Source organism: Mobula birostris, chromosome X, assembly GCF_030028105.1.
Source record: "Mobula birostris isolate sMobBir1 chromosome X, sMobBir1.hap1, whole genome shotgun sequence".
NCBI lineage: Eukaryota > Metazoa > Chordata > Chondrichthyes > Myliobatiformes > Myliobatidae > Mobula > Mobula birostris.
Window position 1 is genome coordinate 27,763,070 of NC_092402.1, and position 20,949 is coordinate 27,784,018.

General features: G+C 43.2%; 1 protein-coding gene across 3 annotated transcripts in view; it reads left to right on the forward strand.

The window, feature by feature from the left end:
* The window catches only part of atxn7l3a (ataxin 7 like 3a), a 65,923-nt gene that overhangs the window by 6,634 nt on the left and 38,340 nt on the right, over positions 1-20,949 (forward strand). For all 3 annotated transcript variants that reach the window (XM_072248680.1, XM_072248679.1, XM_072248678.1), the window contains exons 3-8: positions 302-434; positions 3,860-4,031; positions 15,819-15,916; positions 16,163-16,185; positions 16,296-16,341; positions 18,243-18,274. In XM_072248680.1, the coding sequence (XP_072104781.1) occupies positions 302-434; positions 3,860-4,031; positions 15,819-15,916; positions 16,163-16,185; positions 16,296-16,341; positions 18,243-18,274 (504 nt within the window). The remainder of the gene's footprint in view (positions 1-301; positions 435-3,859; positions 4,032-15,818; positions 15,917-16,162; positions 16,186-16,295; positions 16,342-18,242; positions 18,275-20,949) is intronic.

Here is a 20,949-nt window from a genome sequence, read left to right on the forward strand (position 1 = left end):
GTGTGCGCTCTAAAGACGGAAAATCAGCATTCCACTGCTTCAGATTGAGGCTATTTACCATGGGGGAGAGTTTTAAAAAAAAGAAGTCCCAGGTATTTTTTTATTTAAGTATCTTAGTGAAAGTTTCATTTGATAGTCCCTAATGATAACATTCAAAACTGTATTCCTTAATAAGAAAGCATATTTGAAGTGGGACTATTAGGTTTCCTTTGGCTTGTCTGAGGACAAATCAGTTAACCTCCTTAATGACTGTTTTTTATTGTAGATCTCTTTCCATTTACCTTTGAGCTTTGTGTTTCAGGCCATAGCTCATGAGATCTATTCTGATCTCGTAGACGATGCTTGCCTGGGACTCTGCTTTGAGGTGCACCGAGCTGTGAAATGTGGTTATTTCTTTTTGGATGAGACAGACCCGGACAGTATGAAGGATTTTGGTAAGTGTGTTATATTATGACTGATGGATGCTTTTTTGCTTATGAATGTAATTAATGATGTATATTTTGTCATCCTGTTCCTTGGTTTAGTAAATAAAGCCGTCAGAAATGTGAAACTGAACCTTGCAAACCAGGGAAATCCCAGCTTCAGGTTTTATTACTGCTGAGTTTTTTGATCTCATTGTGGCAGGATGGGCAGCGTAATTAGTCATGGTGCCCCACCAGTAAACAGCAGAATAATTAAGCAATGATTCTGTTGGGATATGGATGGATTCAGGTAATGAGCTAAACTGAAATGACCTCTAAAACCCAAATAGATTTTGACGTTCATCGATGAACTTTACATGTGAAGAGCAACTGCTTGCATGACAGCAATCGTGGAACAAAGAATTTTAATGACATCATTTTCAGGAGGTGGGGGACATATTGTCAGGGATTTATTGAGCTCTGATTGCTTTAGGCATGACATTGAAAGGTGAAGGAGGCTCAAGGATTATTATGTTTACTTTTGCCCATATTTTTAATGTACATATGTGTTTTGTTCAGGACACATTCTGTGACGTCTTAATTGAGCAATCTGTGGCCAGATGGAGCTGGTATGAGGTGGGATGAATGGATAGGCAAAGAAAAAAATGAAGAGAGAATTTGGGAGGACTAATGAGAATAGGAAAGGAACATGGGGAGAGGAGAATCTTGAAATTAAAAATTGGAAAATTCAGTGTTCTTACCATTGCATTGTAAGTACAGAAGTAGAATATGAGTTATTCTTGTCTTTAGCTTCTGGGTTCATGGTGGCATTAGAGTCGGCTGAGGACAGGGTATGGGAATGCGATTGAAAATAAGATAAAGCTGGAAGTTGAAAATGGCCATTATGGACAGAGTGCAGGTGCCCTGCAAACCTGTCGCCTAGACTACGCTGAGTCTTGCTGATGTCGCGGTGGTGAGGGAGGGAGGAAGTGAAGATGTAAGTCTTGGAACTCTTGTGGTTGTGGGGAAAGTGTAGGGGGAGGGGAGAGTGGACTAGGGAGTCTTGGAAAGAGTGGTCCTTGCAGAAAGTAGAGTTTGGATAACGGAAGGTGTAACTGGTGGTGGGATTCCATCAGAAAAGGCATTGATGATTGATGGATGCAAAGGCTGGTGGGGTGAAAGATGAGAACTAAGGACGCTTTATCTCTCCTCCCTGGGATGAAAAGAGGTTGGTGGGGATGTGAGAGCTGCAGGGAAGTTAGCTACCGATATCTGCGATTAAACCACCAATTTCAACAGGTAGCTCTACTTCACCTTCTCCCAGCCTATAGCCTATAAGGATGCTGTACCTTTCTCTGTTACCCCAACACTTCTCTACTCTCACACCCCTTCTCCCCATTCAAACAGAGATGGAATTCCTGTAACACACATCAAAGTTGCTGGTGAATGCAGCAGGCCAGGCTGTGGCTAGGCCAGGCCAGAATTCCTGTGTTGCTCAGCCTTTACCCAATGAGCCCTACTTTAGCCATTTCAATAACAACTCCCCCCCCCCCCCCCCACACACACATAGCTCTATCTGTCTTCCATCTAACCCTAATCTTTTCTGCTTCCACATATCAACTCTTGCCCCACCTGAACACTTCTATATTGGGGGCACCTTTCCCATTAGTTCTGATGCAGGATCTCGACCCAATACATTGACACTTTTCTTTTGTCTTAAAACATGCTGCTGAATCTACTGGCTTCGCCTGGCAGCTTATTGTTTTGCTCCAGATTCCAGCACTTGCAGTCTCTTCTTTCTCTGATTACCAGCGACTGGCTGGGTGCAAATCCTATAGATATTTTGTTAACTGTTTGATATTTATATTTGGTTTAAAGAAGGAACATGGTCATGAGCAGCCAAATTTATGAGAACGGGTCTCATTGTAATGCCTATTTATAATCGCTCCCAGGATCTTTTGGGTTAACTGAAAAACAATGCGGGACAAACATTAATATCAATTATTTAATCCTTGAATACACCTAACACATGACACTGACAGTTGCTCACAATACAATGCCTATGCACCATTGTCATTAAATTGCGTTTTCACATTATCTGGGGATAGGTGATTAGCACAAAATTTACAGTGTATTAAAAATGAAAGTATTTTTGAGGTTCCTATATACCAGGTAATTTTCTTTTCTTGCAAGAATTTACCATGTATGCTGTCTCTGTTGGAAACTCAGTATTTAGCCTCTCTGGAACCAATAAAGGTTCAAAGGTTAATTTATTATCAAAGCATGTATCTGTGTACATCTCTGAAATTTGCATTTCTCCAGATAGCCACGAAACAAAGAACATGAAAGTCATTCAGAGCAAAACATCATATCTCCCCCACTATGCCAAAAAAACCAGCATCCTGATTATCAACTCCCAACCCCCCCCCCCCGGACAAAATGATGGAGCAGGAACAATGACCCCTTAAAAAAAAAACCCTTCCCCACACAAATAAAACTAACAGAACATCACCTCTTTCCCCCCCCCCAGTACCTCCCCTCGAACAACAAAATGGAAAGGAGCGAGTCATTATAAACACAGAATATAAAAACCATAAGTCTGAGAAGGTCCTCAGTCCATAAATTCAGTAGTCCAATCCATAAACGCAGAACCACGATACCACTGACATTCATTGAAAGAGAGGGACAGCACACAAGGCAGAGCTGTCTCAGTCTTCCTCGATGCTTTAATTGCTGATTAATGGACACTTTAAACGGCGAAACAGAGTTGAACATCAGCTCGAAGCCCATCTCGAAGTTTCTTCGCATCGAGACCATCCGAATGTCCTCTAGAAGACAACAAAGCGCTGGATCACTCATACAATCCCCAAACTGTAAATCACAGGCTCTAACAGTCCCAGAAACACACTTAAGGTGAAAAACAGATGTAAAAGAAGTAAAAAAAAATTTCCGTGAGCTATCTGGGAGATGTTGACTGAGGGAGCATTGCACCCGAGCACCATCTTGAAAATAAAGCCATCTAGTGTTTGCAGAAGAGGTGGGTAAAAACTGGTAGCTGGAACTTCTCAGCTTTCCTCATTGAGCGAAGAATGTATTCACATCCAGGGCATTTCATCATTGCAGTGTAAACTCCTGGCAAATTCAGGGCATAATATGTTGTATATCTACCAGCATTTGTCCTGAAAAAAATAACCACTTCTTTTTAAACCCAGAAGTAACATTGCGTAAGACAAGGAAGCTTGTCGATATGCTTGGACCATTCCGGGATTCATTTCTAGTTTTTGCCCAAAGGGATCATTTTGTTCTTTCAGAGCTTCATTGAGAGTGGAATGCAGATTTTATTGTACAGATATTTTTTGCTCTAAAATGCTTGGCATCACAACATATGATTATTGAAAGGGCATAGTCCACTTATTAGTCATGGTCTACTAATCAATAAAGTTTGTTTTGCATTTCAGAAATTGTGGACCAGCCAGGTGTGGATATTTTTGGTCAAGTCTATAACCAGTGGAAGAACAAAGAGTGTGAATGTCCAAACTGCAGTCGTAGTATTGCTGCTTCCCGCTTTGCTCCTCATCTGGAAAAGTGTTTAGGAATGGGTCGCAACAGCAGCAGGATTGCAAACAGACGGTCAGTTAACTACATCAACTAGTTTCTCTTGAGCTTGGGTGATGCTCAGAAAGGAAATTTCACTCTTAAGTATAAGCTTGACCCTCTTTTAGTGCATTTATGGTTCTCCATTAACTTTACCGGCTGAAAGTATTATCCTGGTTTCAAAATTGACAAAAGTTTTATTATAGAACAGTACAGCACAGCACAGTCCCTTTGGCCCACGATGTTGTGCCAACCTTTTAACCTAATATCAACCTAAGATCAATCTAACCCTCTCAATCTTCCCTCCCACATAGCCCTCCATTTTTTCTTTTATCCATGTCTCTTAAATGTCCCTAATGTATCTGCTTGGCAGTGTGTTCCATGCATGTGCATTGTGTTTTTTAAAAAAAAACAACCTCTGACATCTCCTTCTCCCTATTCTTTCCTTTTATCACCTTAATATTATGGCTCTTCATAGTAACCATTTCCACCCTGGGAAAAAGTCTCTATTAGTATCATCTTATACATCTCTATCGAGTCATTTGTCAGCCTCCTTAGCTCGCTTAACCTTTCCTCATATAACATCCAGGCAGCATACTGGTACATCTCCCCTGCACCCTTTAAAGCTTTCACACACTTACTGTAATGAAGCAACCAGAATTAAACACAGTACCGTACTCAAAATATGGTCTAACCAGAATTTTATAGAGCTGTAATATTACCTTACAACTCTTGAACTTAAACTTCTGACTAATGAAGGCCAACACACCATACATCTTTTTAACCACCTAGCAACTTGCGCAGCAACTTGGGGATATGTGGACATGGACTGCCAAGATCCTTCAGTTCCTTCACACTGCTAAGAATCCTACTATTAAGTACACTGCCTTCAAGTTTGATCTTCCAAAGTGTATCACTTCACACTTTTCTGGATTAGATTTAATCTGCACAACCTGCTACACGACCTACAACACCTCCAACTTTCGTGTCATCTGCAAATTTACTAATCCACCCTTCCAATTCCTCATCCAAGCCATTTATCAAAATTTCAAAGAGCAAGGGTCCCAGAACAAATCTCCACAAAACACCACTGGTCATAGAATATGCTCCATCTATTACCACTTTCTGCCTTCTGTGTGTGAGCTAATTCTGAATCCATGCTGCCAAGTTTCCCTGGATCCCACGCCTACTGACTTTATGAATAAGCCTACCAAACACCTTGTTAAACCCTTACTAAAATCCATATACAGGTTTCCCCTGCCATCCGAATGTAGAGCGTTCCTATGAAACGGTTGGTAAGCCGAAATGTCGTAAAGCAAAGAAGCAATTACCATTTATTTATATGGGAAAGTTTTGTGAGCGTTTGCAGACCCAAAAATAACCTACCAAATCATGCCAAATAACACATAAAACCTAAAATAACAGTAACATATAGTAAAAGCAGGAATGATATGATAAATACACAGCCTATATAAAGTAGAAATACTTCTCTACAACGATTGCCTGCACAGATCTCTGTAGCGAAAATCTCACAGAAGCGCTCTCGGCAGAAAATCTCACACAAGCGCTGTTGACATAAATGCACTCTCCAGTAACCTTTAAACTATGAAGCTGCCAAATCATACCAAATAACACGTAAAAATACACAGCCTATATAAAGTAGAAATAATGTATGTACAGTGTAGTATCACTTACCGGAATTGGGAAAACAGCGCCGAGCACACTGATGATGGTGTGTTAGACTGAGTCGTCGCAGGCTGGGTGATGCAGTGGCCCCCACCCTCCAGGCTGCCGACCCAATACATTGCCGCGAAAAACGCAGCGGTAGCGGGGAGGCACACAGCACTTCGTTAAGAAAAAAGCCGAAATAAACATGCTATTTAGTTACGTGCTAGGATGCTCAGCCTTTACCCAATGAGCACTACTTTAGCCATTTCAATACCAACTCCTCCCCCCCACACATAGCTCTATCTGTCTTCCATCTAACCCTAATCTTTTCTGCTTCCACATATCAACTCTTGCCCCACCTGATCACTTTATATTGGAGGCACCTTTCCCATTAGTTCTGATGCAGGATCTCGACCCAATATGTTGACACATTTCTTTTGTCTTAAAACATGCTGCTGGCTCTACTGGCTTCACCTGGCAGCTTATTGTTTTGCTCCAGATTCCAGCACTTGCAGTCTCTTCTTTCTCTGATTACCAGCGACTGGCTGGGTGCAAATCCTATAGATATTTTGTTAACTGTTTGATATTTATATTTGGTTTAAAGAAGGAACATGGTCATGAGCAGCCAAACTCAGCCCCCGAAAACAGAGATTTTCGAAAACACTCTCCAGAGTGAATAAATCTGAAAACGCTTAATATCCGGCGTGGTGTGTACGGGGTAGCCAGAGAGATTTAAAAACGCTGTCATGACAACACCACAACAACAATGTTTTTTTCTGCTTCTGCTTCGTACTGCGCAAGCACTGCCATACGGCTGTTATAATGCGCAGTCGGTGTGAATGGCGTGAGAGTTAAATTGTAAAGTGAGCTTTTTTGACTATTTAAAAACGCTGTCATGACATGCCGGAACAGATAGCCGTTGCTTTCTTGAACGCCACCACCTAACAATTTCAGAACAGACGGACGAGACTGAAGCCAGAAGGGTTAGAAATGTACTCACCAAATACTTTGACCCATAGCTTACTGAGTAAATAAGTATACTCACTTCACCCTGTTTTCTGTCCTTGCTTGTTATGAAGGTGGTTTACCTATTTATGCAAGTACTTCTCTGACAATAGATGTGTAACAGCCTAATGTAACATTGTATGGAAATACAAGATAACACTAATGCAGACGTTTTATACATTTAACAAGGTGCTTTATTAATGCAACAGAGTTAGTCAGTTTTTCAATGTTCCTCATCAGCTGGGTCATACTGTCCGTGAACTCCCTGTCAGTTGCCTCCATACGCTCCAGTATTTGTTTTTTTTTTAAGTTTTAAGTCCTCCTGCGCGAGAGCCAAGAGCAATTCCTTTAAAGTTTTTCTACTCAGTAACTGGACAAGCACGCACCAAGTATACCGTTTCCTCTTCGCTTGTTTTCTGTGTGTCCTGCGCATGCCCAGTAGGAGGAGATTCACCCAAATATCCGCCTAATGTGGATGGAGTTATTTTGAAAAACGGTTAGTGTGGACGCCTGTCGTTTTTACTCAAACCGGTGTTTTCAAAATTATCCGGTGTAGTGTGGATGTAGCCTCAGACAGTAAGATCGTTAGGGAAGTAACTGTATTGCATTTTGTGGATGATGCTAATTACAATTGTAAGGGGGTTTCAACTTTTATGTTACTGTGGAGGCTAATTAAAATGGCGTCTTTGTTATGTTACTCTGGGGAATGCAGCTTCGTTGTGTTAAACGCTGAGAAAGTTTGCGCTAGCAGCTTGTTTTGGTTAGAGTGTGATAAGAGGGTGCTATTAACCAATTGGGATAGTTGTTATGGTTTTAGTGTATTTGAAGATACTGTATGTGTTGGCTTTTGGGGGAGAGGGCGAGAGAGCGAGGCAGAGGATGGATGAGGTGCTGTGATGTCTGCTAACGGGGTTGGACCCTGAGGAGGGCGTTCGGCGAGGAGACGGACTCGTGTGGAGCGTCTGGTCGACTACCGTTGTTGGTCCCAGGCGGCTGTTCGAGGTGGTCCGAGGGGTCGCAGGGTGAAGAAGAAGGTCCTTGAGCTCCAACTGTTCTGTGCACGAAGAGATTGAACTTTGATAAGTGTGGCGCCTTTTATTTTCCTTTTATATTTTATTCTCTCTTAATTATATACTATAAACTGTAAATCATTTAATTGCATCTGGTGTATTGTCTGTTATTTGAGTGGAGTGGGGTACCTCACACAGCATCCACACAAACTAATTACCCAGTTTGGCAGGTCCGAGGCTGTTTCCCTAGACGACAGTGAGCCGAGCGACCCTGAGGGTGGCCAAGGAGGGGCTACATTGTGTGGGCTCGTCCGGGATTGAGTCTACCGGTATGCTGTGTGGGTGCCCTTTTTAAATCAGTAATGTGTGTCTCTGTGGATTATTTGCTGGTTATTGCTGAATGCGTTGTGGGTGCGGTCTTTGTTCGATTTCAGGCTGGCATTGACGAGTTGGAGGTGGCACTCGGGGCTGTCCATGCGTTTGGGAGAGAGAGGAAAGAGTGGTCTGATTTGGAGGTAGGGTCTGCGAATAAATGTTCTAGCTCTGGCAGGCTCCGCCTGGCACTTGGGATAGTGTCCACCCCAAGAGGGACGGAGACGTGGGCAGAGCGGATCTCTCAGTTGTTAGATGAGTGGCAGTGCTCGGTTGAGGGAGAGCGACAGGGATTGGTTGAAAGTTTAAGTAGGCGGGCTGGTGACGGTGTTAGAGCTGTCAGGTTCACTTACACCGTAGTGACAGCTGTCAGTTATTTGAAAGAGGGGGGAAAGTTTTCAGTGTGTCTTCTCTGGCGAGGAGGGCAGCTAAATTGCTTGTAGTGCCAGGAGGATCATTTCAGGGGATCAGCCCCTCCTTCAGTTGTTCAGCTGATCAGAGAGGTGTCGGGAAACTTAGTGGAGGCCCAGTGGGGGAACGGCTTGGGGTCTCTGGGGAAGCACGTTCCCAGCAATGTACCGATGAACTTCCTAAAGGAAAAGACCCTATCCTGAAGGCTTAGAGGGACCACGCCCCAGGGTGTTGTTATGGATAGAGGGAAGTGATGTTAAAGCCATCCTCGACCCGGGGGCGCAGGTCAAGTTGTTGTACAGTTCGTTTTACAACCGGTGTCTGAAGCACTTATCCTTGACAAGAGGCATTTATCCTCTGGTGCAAGGGCACCAGAGACTTTGGGTACTAGTGGCGGTAGTTATCCAGAAGACGATGATTGGTTAATGACCCTGGAGTTCATGGAGGCATTTTCTGGGCACCCAGCGTGTCGAGTTGCTTCTGAGGACGTGTGTAGCAGCCTTGAGACAGTACCAAATTTAAACGAGACCCAGCGGTGGTACGGCTTGGGGAAAGTAGCTGAGGGTGAGACCCTCTTAGTAGATGCTCCAAACCACCACGAGGGAGGGGAGTTGACCGCTGAAGACACCTCAGTGAGAGAGAGGTCGCGGCAACTGGACCCTAGTGGCGTGGAAGATGAAGGCAGCGTGTGTGTGGATTATGTGATGTGGTTTAATGTGCTGCATCTGAGGAGTGGATGTTGCCAGATCCTGAGGAGTGCGGCTGTTGAGCCGAAGACGGCCGTTACTAGTTCCCTAGGATTCTTCCGATCCAAAAAGATGCCCAAGGGGCATATCCGGAGCCCCTGCATCCTTCCCGCAGGGCATGAGGAAGACCATGGGGGAAGTGAAGGTGTGTGGCATTTTGGTGTATCTGGATGACCGCCTAGAGCTTGGATTTGCCTGGGGGGACTATGAGGCGAGGCGAGTGGCTGAGCCCAGGTGACCGAGGCGAAGTGTCAAATGTGGAGGAGTTTTTGGCTGGAGGAGTTTGGTGCAATGTGAGGAAAATGACCCGACGTACCAGTTGAACTTCCTGGTGTTGGGGCAGACGGTGGTGGACCAGGGGATGGAAACCGAGGTCGTCAGTCTGAATGAGACACAGGGAAGAGAGGGGATTTGCACTACACTGCGGTCATGTACTGATGAAGTAATCCAGCGAGAAGAAATAATGACCCACCTTCGAAGGGATCAGCAGAAACTCAAGACGTCGATTCAGAAAAGATTGGAAGACTCACAAGTTGGGGAAGATCAAGGAAGTGTTCTGACTAAGGTGAACAGAAAACCGAGAGCCCAGGGAGGGGAGTTTGACTACACTCCCGAGGAGGTGAAGGAATGGAGGACAGATCTCGGAAAAGGGAGGCGGACGCTTGAAAGGAACCTGAAGATGACTATCGCGAGTTTAAATGAAGTGGAAAAACTGAAAGTTGACCTGGAAGACGTCATCAGGAGGAAAAAACTAGAGGTTGAACGTCCTTTAACTGCTGCTTTTCAGGTCAGTGTGGAAGAAGCTGGTGGGGTAACTGCGTCCCAGATTGAGATGGCCAAGAACCCTGAGTCAGAACTGCTGAGGCTGTGGCGAGAGTTGGAGGAGTCCCCGAAGAAGCTGACGTCTCGACTGCAGGAGGCTGAAGGGGTAACCCCGGCTAACTGTTTCAGTTTGGAGAAACTTAAACAGCAGCTACCGACCAAGGAAATGAGGAAGGATATGGATTCGAAGGATGATGTGCTCCACATATGGTACATGCTGCCTTCCGCTAACTTCCCCGTGATTGAGGAAGAGACCTTTGGCCCTTCTCCCACTGAGTCAGGTGTAGTGGGGAGGGCTAGCTGTGGGCAGTCTGAGTTACGGCAGGATCAGGAAGGAAAAGAAGTGGGGCCCCGGACACAGGGCTCCAAGTTGTAGTGGTGGCCTGAGTGAGAGAGGAGTTGGCAAGCAGGCCCGAGGTATCCCTAGTAGTGTCTGAGCCTTTAGGGTTTAGGTGAGGGGGTACGGAGGTCTCAGAGGGTTAAGAAGCTCCCAGATAGGTTGGCCTATGTAGTGCCTGTGGGATGGGCGTAAGGTCCACTGTTTGGGGAGCACTGTCACTGTGTGTATCTGTGTAAGTGTGTGTTGTGTGTCTGCAGGACTGGTTGGCGAGTTATTTAGAAGTCATGAGGACATGACTTTATTTGGTGGGGGGAGAGTGTAAGGGGGTTTCAACTTTTATGTTACTGTGGAGGCTAATTAAAATGGCGTCTTTGTTATGTTAATCTGGGGAATGCGGCTTTGTTGTGTTAAACACTGAGAAAGTTTGCGCTAGCAGCTTGTTTTGGTTTAGAGTGTGATATGAGGGTACTATTAACCAATTGAGATAGTTGTTATGGTTCTGGTGTATTTGAAGATACTGTATGCGCGGGGTTTTGGGGGAGAAGGCGGGAGAGCGAGACAGAGGATGGACGAGGTGCTGTGACGTCCGCTAACGGGGTCGGACCCCGAGGAGACGGAGACGGACCTGTGTGGAGCGTCTGGTCGGCCACCGTTGGTGGTCCCAGGCGGCCGGTCAAGGTGGTCCAAGGGGTCGCAGGGTGAAGAAGAAGGTCCTTGAGCTCCAACTGTTTTGTGCACGAAGAGATTGAACTTTGATAAGTGTGGCGCCTTTTATTTTCCTTTTATATTTTATTCTTTCTTAATTATATAGTTCCAGTAATATCTATAAACTGTAAATCATTTAATCGTATCTGGTGTATTGTCTGTTATTTGGGTGGGGTGGGGTACATCACACAGCATCCACACAAACTAATTACCCAGTTTGGCGGGGCTGAGGCCATTTCCCTAGACGACAGCGAGCCGAGTGAGCCTGAGGGTGGCCAAGGGGGGGCTACACAATTACGATACACTGGTGGAGGAGGAGGAGGCAAACATTTACGGTGGTGGATGGATGTAGTACCAGTTCGGTGAACTGTTTTGCCTTAGATGGTGTCATTCTGAGTTTGTCATTCAGCAGTGATTGCCATGTTACCACACTGCATGAAATACTCTGAATTGTTCTATTGTGAACTTAACATGTAGTTACTTGTAAAGAAATCTCACGAACAAGGATAGTCAACCAAATTGGCCTTCATTTTGTGATCTGGAATGAAACAGAGGAAAGCTGTCTGCAAAGATAAAAGGGATTTTATTCTGGGAATAGCTTTGACATTTTCGGTGTCAATGGCTAGCATCAAAATAAAATCTACAGCATCCAGCAACTGTCATGTCACCAGTTAGATGAGTACTTAAGTGTTCTGAAGATTTATCTGTACATCAGAAAGGAAAAGATTTTTAGCTCGTGAATGCAGCATATACACTCAGTGGCCACTTTGTTATCTTCCACCTGTACCTAATAAAGTGGAATGGCCACTGAGTGTATGTTTGTGATCTTCTGCTGTAGCCCATCCACTTCAAGATTTGACATGCTGTGTATTCAGAGATGTTCTTCTGCACACCACTGTTGTAGTGTGTGGTTACTTAGTTACTGTCACTTTCCTGTTAGCTTGAACCAGGCTGGCTATTTTCTTCAGACCACTCTCATTAAGGAGGCATTTTCGCCCACAGAACTGCCACTCTTTGGATGTTTTTTGTTTGCTGTACTGTTCTCTGTAACTCTAGAGACTGCGAAAATCCCAGGAGATCAGCAGTTTCTAAGATACTCAAACCACCCTGTCTGGCACCGGCAATCATTCCACAGTCAAAGCCACTTAGATCAGATTTCTTTGACATTCTGATGTTTGGTCTGAACAACTACTGAACCTCTTGACTATGTCTGCTTGCTTTTATGCAATGTGTTGCTGCCACATGATTGACTGATTAGATATTTACATTAATGAGGTGTACAGGTGTGCCTAATAAAGTGGCTACTGAGTGTAGATTCAACATACTTATTAGAATAAGGTAGAAGTTAAAAAGTGATCCGTTAGTCTTGCGAGACCATGGATCTGCGCCTGGAAAGTCTTCACTCTCCAGGGCGCAGGCCTGGGCAAGGTTGTATGGAAGACCAGCAGTTGCCCATGCTGCAAGTCTCCCCTCTCCACAACACCAATGTTGTCCAAGGGAAGGGCATTAGGACCCATACAGCTTGGCATCAGTGTCGTCGCAGAGCAATGTGTGACTAAGTGCCTTGCTCAAGGGGCACGTGGCCAAGTGGTTAAGGCTTTCGACGAGCGATCTGAGGGTCTTGAGTTTGAACCCCACCCTATCTTTGTTATATGCGCGGGATACGTTCCTCGAAGTTGACGCATAATGTGAATAATTTATTTAAATGGAGAAAATAGGGATGCGTTCCAGAGGACTTCCTAAATATGTTTTATCTGTAACTTATTCACATTTTTATACCAATTCGACACAAAAGCAGAACTACAAGACAACATTTATATTATATTTAATCAATTTAAGGTAATATTCAATGTAATAAATCATAGAAAGTTAACATCCTCTGGTGCACAGTACTCACCAACAGTGGCAGGTGTGTTCGCTGTGGGAGACGAGTGGTTATTGTGGTGTCGGGCAGCTTTACATGGATAAGGTGGTTGGTTGTGGTCATCAGGATAATATCAAGCACAGCAAGGGGTGAAGGAAGACTCACAGAACTCTTAGAACTGCCGGCAGCACAAAGATTGCAGCGATTTGCATAAAGTGGTGACGGTTGTTTGCTTAGCAGCATTTTGTTTTTCTGCATAAATTTGCTTGTAGGGAAGAAGGGTTGACGGCAGGGAATGACTGAAATGCTGACTCCGTTCTAAACTTGGGTCCATGTCCATCGCCATTTGTGTTCCAACTTTCACTATTCCCTCACCGTTGGTAAACTCGCAGGATTTTCAGAATCGTCTGTTGCTTGCAGCATCTGAGAGATAGTTCGCCGTGAAAAAGATACGTATGCCTTGAATGTGGATTACACCAGTCGAGTGGCTGAATCAGCGATGTTGTGTTAAGTGGCAGGAAACGCACTGTTATGTTAGGATGAATGCTTTCGAAATGCTTAGGATGGACTGGCGCATTGTCAAGCAACAAAAGAACTTTAAAAGCAAGATCCTGTTCCCAGCAGTAGATGTCGCGCTGTTTATAATTTCCAACTTTTTTTCAAGTGTTAAAGCGGTTCCCTGCCGCTCAGCTGACGGCCCAAGACACGACATCGGACGCTTAGGAGGCATAATTAAATATTTCAAGCACAAAATCACTGCACCGTAGGTAAAACCAACAAAAGTTTAAGATTGCACATCCACACCTTGCCAAAACCAATGCGAGAGCGGCGGGAGAGAGATTGTGAGGTGCGCGCACCTGACTTGTATTGACGGGAAAGCAGCGCTTCTCATCCCAACAGTGAGACTGAAGCATGCGCACATGACTTGTATTTGCGGGAAGGCAGTGCTCCTCGCATAACTGTGAATTTTGGACGCATATAACGAGACCTTGGTAGAAATAGGTTCCTCGCATAACTGTGAATCCGCATAGTCTGAAGACACATATAACAAGGATAGGGTGTAATACTAATTATGGTAATGGTAATATAGCAATACTCCCGCTACGGAAAGCTGTTTACAGAGAGGTTGTTTCCGGGTTGCGGGGTTTTACTTCCAGTCTTTTCTGCCTGGTGCGCTTGCATGTGACTAACCGATTTAGTAGGTCGATACTGCCTTTCACTAAGGCCGAGGTAGGGGATCTTGGGCTTAAAAAGGTTGGTGACCACTAGCTTAGAGGATTTGCAGACCAGCTAACAGGTATTTTCACTGACATCTTCAACATCTCCCTGAGCAGCGCCCTCGTTCCAATGTGCTTCAAGGCCGCCACCATTGTCCCCTTGCCAAAGAAGTCTTCAGTGTCCTGCCTCAATGACTACCGTCCTGTTGCACTCACATCCATCATCATGAAGTGTTTTGAAAGGCTCGTCATGAGGCACATCAAGACCCTGCTGCCCCCCCCTCACTGGACCCCCTGCAGTTCATGTACCATCCCAATTGTTCAACAGACGACGCCATTACCATCACCCTCCACCTGGCCCTAACCCACCTGGACAAAAAAGACACGTACGTTCAAATGCTGTTCATAGACTTCAGTTCAGCTGGAAAGCTGAGCCTACTGGGCCTGAACACCTCCCTCTGCAACTGAATCCTAGACTTCCTGACTGGGAGACCTCAGTCAGTCCAGATCGGAAGCAGCATCTCCAATACTATCACACTGAGCACGGGGGCCCCCCAGGGCTGCCTGCTCAGTCCACTGCTGTTCACTCTGCTGACCCACGACCGTGGTGGGTCTCATCAGCAAGTATGATGAGTCAGCATACAGAGAAGAGGTGCAGCGGGTAACGGACTGGTGCAGAGCCAACAACTTGTCTCCGAATGTGAACAAAACAAAAGAGATGGTTGTTGACTTCAGGAGGACACGGAGCGATCACTGTCTGCTGAACATCGACAACTCCTCCGTAGAGATCGTTAAGAGCACCAGATTTCTTGGTGTTCACCTGGCGGAGAATCTTACCTGGTCCCTCAACACCAGCTCCATAGCAAAGAAAGCCCAGCAGCGTCTCTATTTTCTGCGAAGGCTGAGAAAGGTCCATCTCCCACACCCCATCCTCACCACATTCTACAGAGGTTGTATTGAGAGCATCCTGAGCAGCTGCATCACTGCCTGGTTCGGAAATTGGTCCATCTCGGATCACAAGACCCTGCAGCGGATAGTGAGGTTATCTGAGATCATCGGGGTCTCTCTTCTTGCCATTACAGACATTTACACCACACGCTGCATCCGCAAAGCAAACAGCATTATAAAGGACCCCACGCACCCCTCTTACGACCAGACTATGTAACAGTTTCTTCCCCCAAGCCATCAGACTCCTCAATACCCAGAGCCTGGACTGACACCAACCTACTTCCCTCTACTGTGCCTATTGTCTTGTTTATTATTTATTGTAATGCTTGCACTGTTTTGTGCATTTTATGCAGTCCTGGGTAGGTCTGTAGTCTAGTGTAGTTTTTAGATTAGATTAGATTCAACTTTATTGTCATTGTGCCGAGTGCAGATACAAAGCCAATGAAATGCAGTACACTATCTTGTGTTGTTTTACGTAGTTCAGTGTAGTTTTTGTATTGTTTCATGTAGCACCATGGTCCTGAAAAATGTTTTCTCATTTTCACTGTGTACTGTACCAGCAGTTATGGTCGAAATGACAATGAAAAGTGACTTGACTTGAGATGGTGCTTTCATTGTCATTACAGTTGAAAAATCCACTTCAAATTTATATCCTATGCCAAAGACTTTAATGTAATAGAGATTATGTTTATGTATATCTTGTTTTATGTTGTAGAATAGCCAGTAGCAACAATCTCAGTAAATCTGAAAGTGACCAAGAGGACAATGATGACATCAATGATAATGACTGGTCATATGGATCTGAGAAAAAAGGTAATTTTTAACAATACCAATTCCTCCTCGATCATATGTTAAAATCTACTTGGTAATGCTTGAAAGTATATTTCTGTAATTGTTCTGCGTGTTACACTTTGTTTTATGCCCCGTTCATACTCTGGTTGATATGCACATAGCTAATGTGGATTCTCAATTGACAAAGTTAATTTAGTTCCCTTAAAACACTTTGCTTCAGAAGTATTTTTTCTGTATCAACTAATTTTTTTCTTCTGTTTTATCCAGCAAAGAAGAGAAAATCTGACAAGGTACGTGCCTTCTTAGAGTTAGTTGTATTTCAGGTGAGAAGACTCCTGTTGTCCTGATGACATGAACCAACATTGCTGCTGCTGTTTAAAGAACTACTTTTGTCTTTCAGAATCCTAATTCACCACGGAGATCCAAATCTCTAAAACATAAAAACGGTGAGCTTGTTTTTTTTTTTTTGGAGATGTTTGTAATATGATACTTTTGTTTTCCACTCGGAATACCTCTTACTAGGGGCTGTTTCACATCTTCAGCAGAGAAATTTTATGCTATATGTACCAAAAATGAGCAGGTTAAGAACATATTTGCTTTGCACCCTGATCCTTAAAGTGTCTCGAGACTGAACGACAGCAAAGCGAGTTGTGCATTATGAAAGGCAGTATTAGGTGCAAATCAACCTGCAGAAAATTTATGATTTGCTTTTTTTATTTTGTCATTTAAATAATGTTGTGGGGTCACTAAAGCATAATCCAATATCCACATGCAATAAATACATTGAAACTTAATTGATATCTAGCAAAGTGTCAGAAACTTTAAAATTAAACGAAGGTCTAGGAATCAGCAAGAGCAAAATTAAAACTGTTCACCAAGGTATTCTGTCCTTTCTTCAGATTTAGTTGATGAATGCCCTTTTGCAGGTGAGCTTCTGGCTAAAACATTCAGTGTAAACAATAAAGGAATTAGATTAATGGCAATGAAGTTTGTTGATTTGAGAGAACCTTGCTTCAAGTACATCCAAATAACTAATATTAATTTTATCAATCTATGGTCATACGCTTGAAGTAAGAATTATTTTGAATCAGCTAGCAGACTAATAACTCTGATCAACAAATTATTTGATTCCTTTTTCAAAGCAGATATTGCCAATGCCATGCAATGAACTTAGTCTTGCTGAAGCCAGCTAATATCTTGAATTTCAAAGTGACTTGGGGGATGGTGAAGTAGAAAGTTCAGGAAATACCTGGCAGGATAGGCAGCATCTGTGGTGAATCTAGAATTAGTGTTTCAGGTTAATGACCCTTCATCAGAATGTGGGATGGTGTTGGGAAGATGAAGGGATTTGTGGTGATGGGGTTGGTTGGTTGGTGGTAAAAATTCCTGTCTGAGAGGTCAACACATAAAATACTAATAGAATGATAAAATTGCTAAGGTTAGACTGAAGGCCATCAGCCAATTAAATTTTCAGCAAAGCAATCGCTAAGATTGCTTATTTAGTACATAATTTTCCCCTTTTTACTAAATCACGAATATTTTAGAAGTTGGTTTGACTTTTTCACTTTAGGTTTAAAGAACGTAAATTGTAATACAGTTATATTTTCATTGTCATAGGTGCTATAACTGTTATTCTGGTCTGTGCATCTCAGCACAGTCAGTCCAGTTTAATAACGCACAATATTCATAGAAACATGCACATTTCAGAAGTGCTCTGTAGAGGAAGATATATGTCAGTATTTGAGAAATTTAATGCAGACCATGCAATGGCCAATCAGTTTTAGCTTAATGACGCAATTGTACCATTGCAGAAATGCAGCACGTACCTTTTAACTCATTTGGTAAATTCATTGGAATATTGTACCAAGTTATATTTATGAGAAGTTACCATTCTCCACAAGTTTCTTTAAAATTCATTATATTAGTTTCCAGTGTGGCTAATGCTCAGTAGTTTGATCTCAGTAGAGTTACAGGAATGTTGAATTGCCGGCTTGATGGAAATAATTGGCCTTGTTTCCTACCCATGGCTGTTGGTTTTTGATTCTGTTTTGTGGAAGTGCCTGTGCGTGATGTGGATGATGGCAAGGTCCAGCTCTGACACTGTTATGCAAGCTGATAACACTCACTCCATAGAATCATGCGTAGAATCTAGCCACATGGAAAGCACACTGAACAACTGCTGACACTAGTGGAAATCAAGGGGAAGTTGCAAAAGATGAGAAGCTTTTCTGTTCCTAAATATTTTGTGAATATTTTCTGGTCTTATTGAAGCTTTCCTTGGTCTTTATGTTAAAATCTTGAAGTGCATGAAACCGGTCTGATTAAATTAGCTTTGATGTCTTTGCAGGAGAACTCAGTGGAAACTCTGATCCATTCAAGGTAATAAAGCTTATCTCAGTTTTGCTTATATATAATGTGAGTGCTTGATTTAAATGTGTGCAGGAGGGGAAATGCCCAGGACCTATTTTTCCCTCTTAATTTGTAATGACCAGTGTGTGCAAAAATTTGTGCTGTGCAAAGTTTTGCCCTGTGACAACAATGTGTGTGCACTGAATAATTCCTTCAATAAAAACAGTATAAATAAGCCAGTTCTAAAATCTGCAAACAAATCATTATAAACTCCACATTGTCAACACTGTCCACATTAGAAACCGGAAAAGGAAATGTGGTTGTGTACAATTGTGAAATATACTTAATATGCCAGTGAGGTAGGTAAAGGGTGACAACCTTTTGTGCATGGTTTAATTCCTTTGTGCGGTAGTAGCAAAAGACGCTTGCACACACACACACACGCGCGCACATGCACACCTTAGAGGGAACATTGTACAGACCCCTACCATTAACCTGATGGGTCGGTGGACCCCAGGTTGGGATATCAATATAAAATACTGCCAAAATACTTCCTTAATGCACTATTGTTTCAGTATACATTCAACCCAGGTGATGTTAAAACAACTACTCAATGAGTGCTTGGAGCTGCTTATATTTATCAAGGCTGCACTTTGTGATGTTATTGGTGGCTGTGTTTTAGGTGAGTGTGCTTGTCAGTGGCATTGCCATGTGGGATTGAGGGGTTTAGATTTTATTCAATGTAGGTGCAATGAACTGTGGGTATAGTAATTCCCGTATGGATCCTTTGCACCTCTGTAACCTCATTCCCCATCCTGTAGTTTCCATTAGGTAGGGGACCAGTGTTAGTTCATTGTGAGATATGGAGGGGTCAAACCAGAGCAGCACCAGGTGCTCTTAAAAATAAGGTGCCATTGTGGCAACTATGACAAAGCTGTTTATGCTAAGATTCAAAAGCAGCCTGCAATAAATGGAGCTGAGCAATCCCATAACTAATTGAGTTGATCGAAGCTCTGCAGTCCTGTCACATCCAGTGTGAATAGTGATAGCAGTTACATAAATATCAAGAACATTGGTGGGGTCCAGCATGAGAATGTCAAAGTTGAGGCTAGGCCATTTGCACCATCTTCATTCAATTAGATGAGGAACTATTCTCCCTTTCTTCCTGAAGTTCATGTCAGTACAGAAACAAACCTTCAGCCAATTCAACTCCATATGGTGTCAAGAATTGGATGAGGCCACAGGATACCTCAAAAGTTATGAGACCAGGGAACTTCTCAGTGTTAGAGCTGAAGACTTGAGTTCAGAAGGATTTGAGTTCCAGGTTTGATGCTTATTCACCCTTTTGAGCAGTCAGGGGTTAGATATTCCAGCATATCAGTAAGCATGTTTTCAAGGAAGGTTTGAAAATAACCTTGAGTTATTTCTTTATTTCACTGGTAGTCTCTTACTGGAGCTTTGAAAGGAGTGTCTTTTTCGGGAGTACATATAGGGCATATGAGCATTGTGACCTGCTGATCAGATATAATTATATAAAAATGTGGCATCATGGAGCTTTGTTAAAGTAAAGAAAGTCATTGGGAACCCAGAGGAAATCTCTTTCCAGCTAAGATCATATTTCGCACTAAGGAAGGTGGCTGTGGTTGACACCAAAGACTCCAATTGCTGAAATGTAGAGCAAAAACAAAATGCAGGAGTATCTCAAACACAAGGAATTCTGCAGATGCTGGAAATTCAAGCAACATACATCAAAGTTGCTGGTGAGCGCAGCAGGCCAGGCAGCATCTCTAGGAAGAGGTACAGTCGACATTTCAGGCCGAGACCCTTCGTCAGGATTACTGAAGGAAGAGCTAGTAAGAGATTTGAAAGTGGGAGGGGGAGGGGGAGGGGGATTTTTGGATCTCCCCCTCCCCCTCCCCCTCCCACTTTCAACTCTCTTACTTTGTGTGTTGTAGGAGTATCTCAGTGGGTCAGGCGGCATCTGTGGAGGGAGATGGACAGTTGACATTTTGAGTCTATGTATATGGTTCTTGGAAATCAATTATGACAGACCCGACATTACTGCAGGAGTTCATCTTGGCCTACCATCTTCTTAGAGCAATTGGGTATGGAAATAGACCCTTTGGCCCAACTCGTTTATATCGACGAAAATGTCCATCTAAACTAGTCCCATTTTGGCCAATTTCCCTTGAACCCTTTCCTAACTGTGCATTCACCCTATCTATGCCCTTCAAGATTTTATACACCTCTATAAGGTCATCACTCAGTCTACGCTCCAAAGAATAAAGTCCTAGCCTGCCTAACCTCTTCCTATAATTACAGCTTTCGAGTCCTGACAATATTTTTGGAAATCTTTTTTACATTCTTTCCAGCTAAATGATGTCCTTCCTATAATAGAGTAACTAAAACTATATACAATAGACCAGATGCAACTTCAACAACATCCCATATAACTGCAATATATAGTCCTAACTCCAATGCTCAGTGCCCTGACTATTTCATCTGTTTCGTCAGTAACCTTTTAATACATAAGAAGTAAAGATGCCCATTGATACACACAACATAAAATACGATTCTGTTTGCAACTCCTTGGAAAAGCTGTGGAAATGAGTTATGGACTTGTCCTCTCAATAGCACTGTAGAGATACCTTTAAAGTAACATTGAAGTTGCTTAGAAGGTGAAAAAATAGTATCAAGGGTGATTA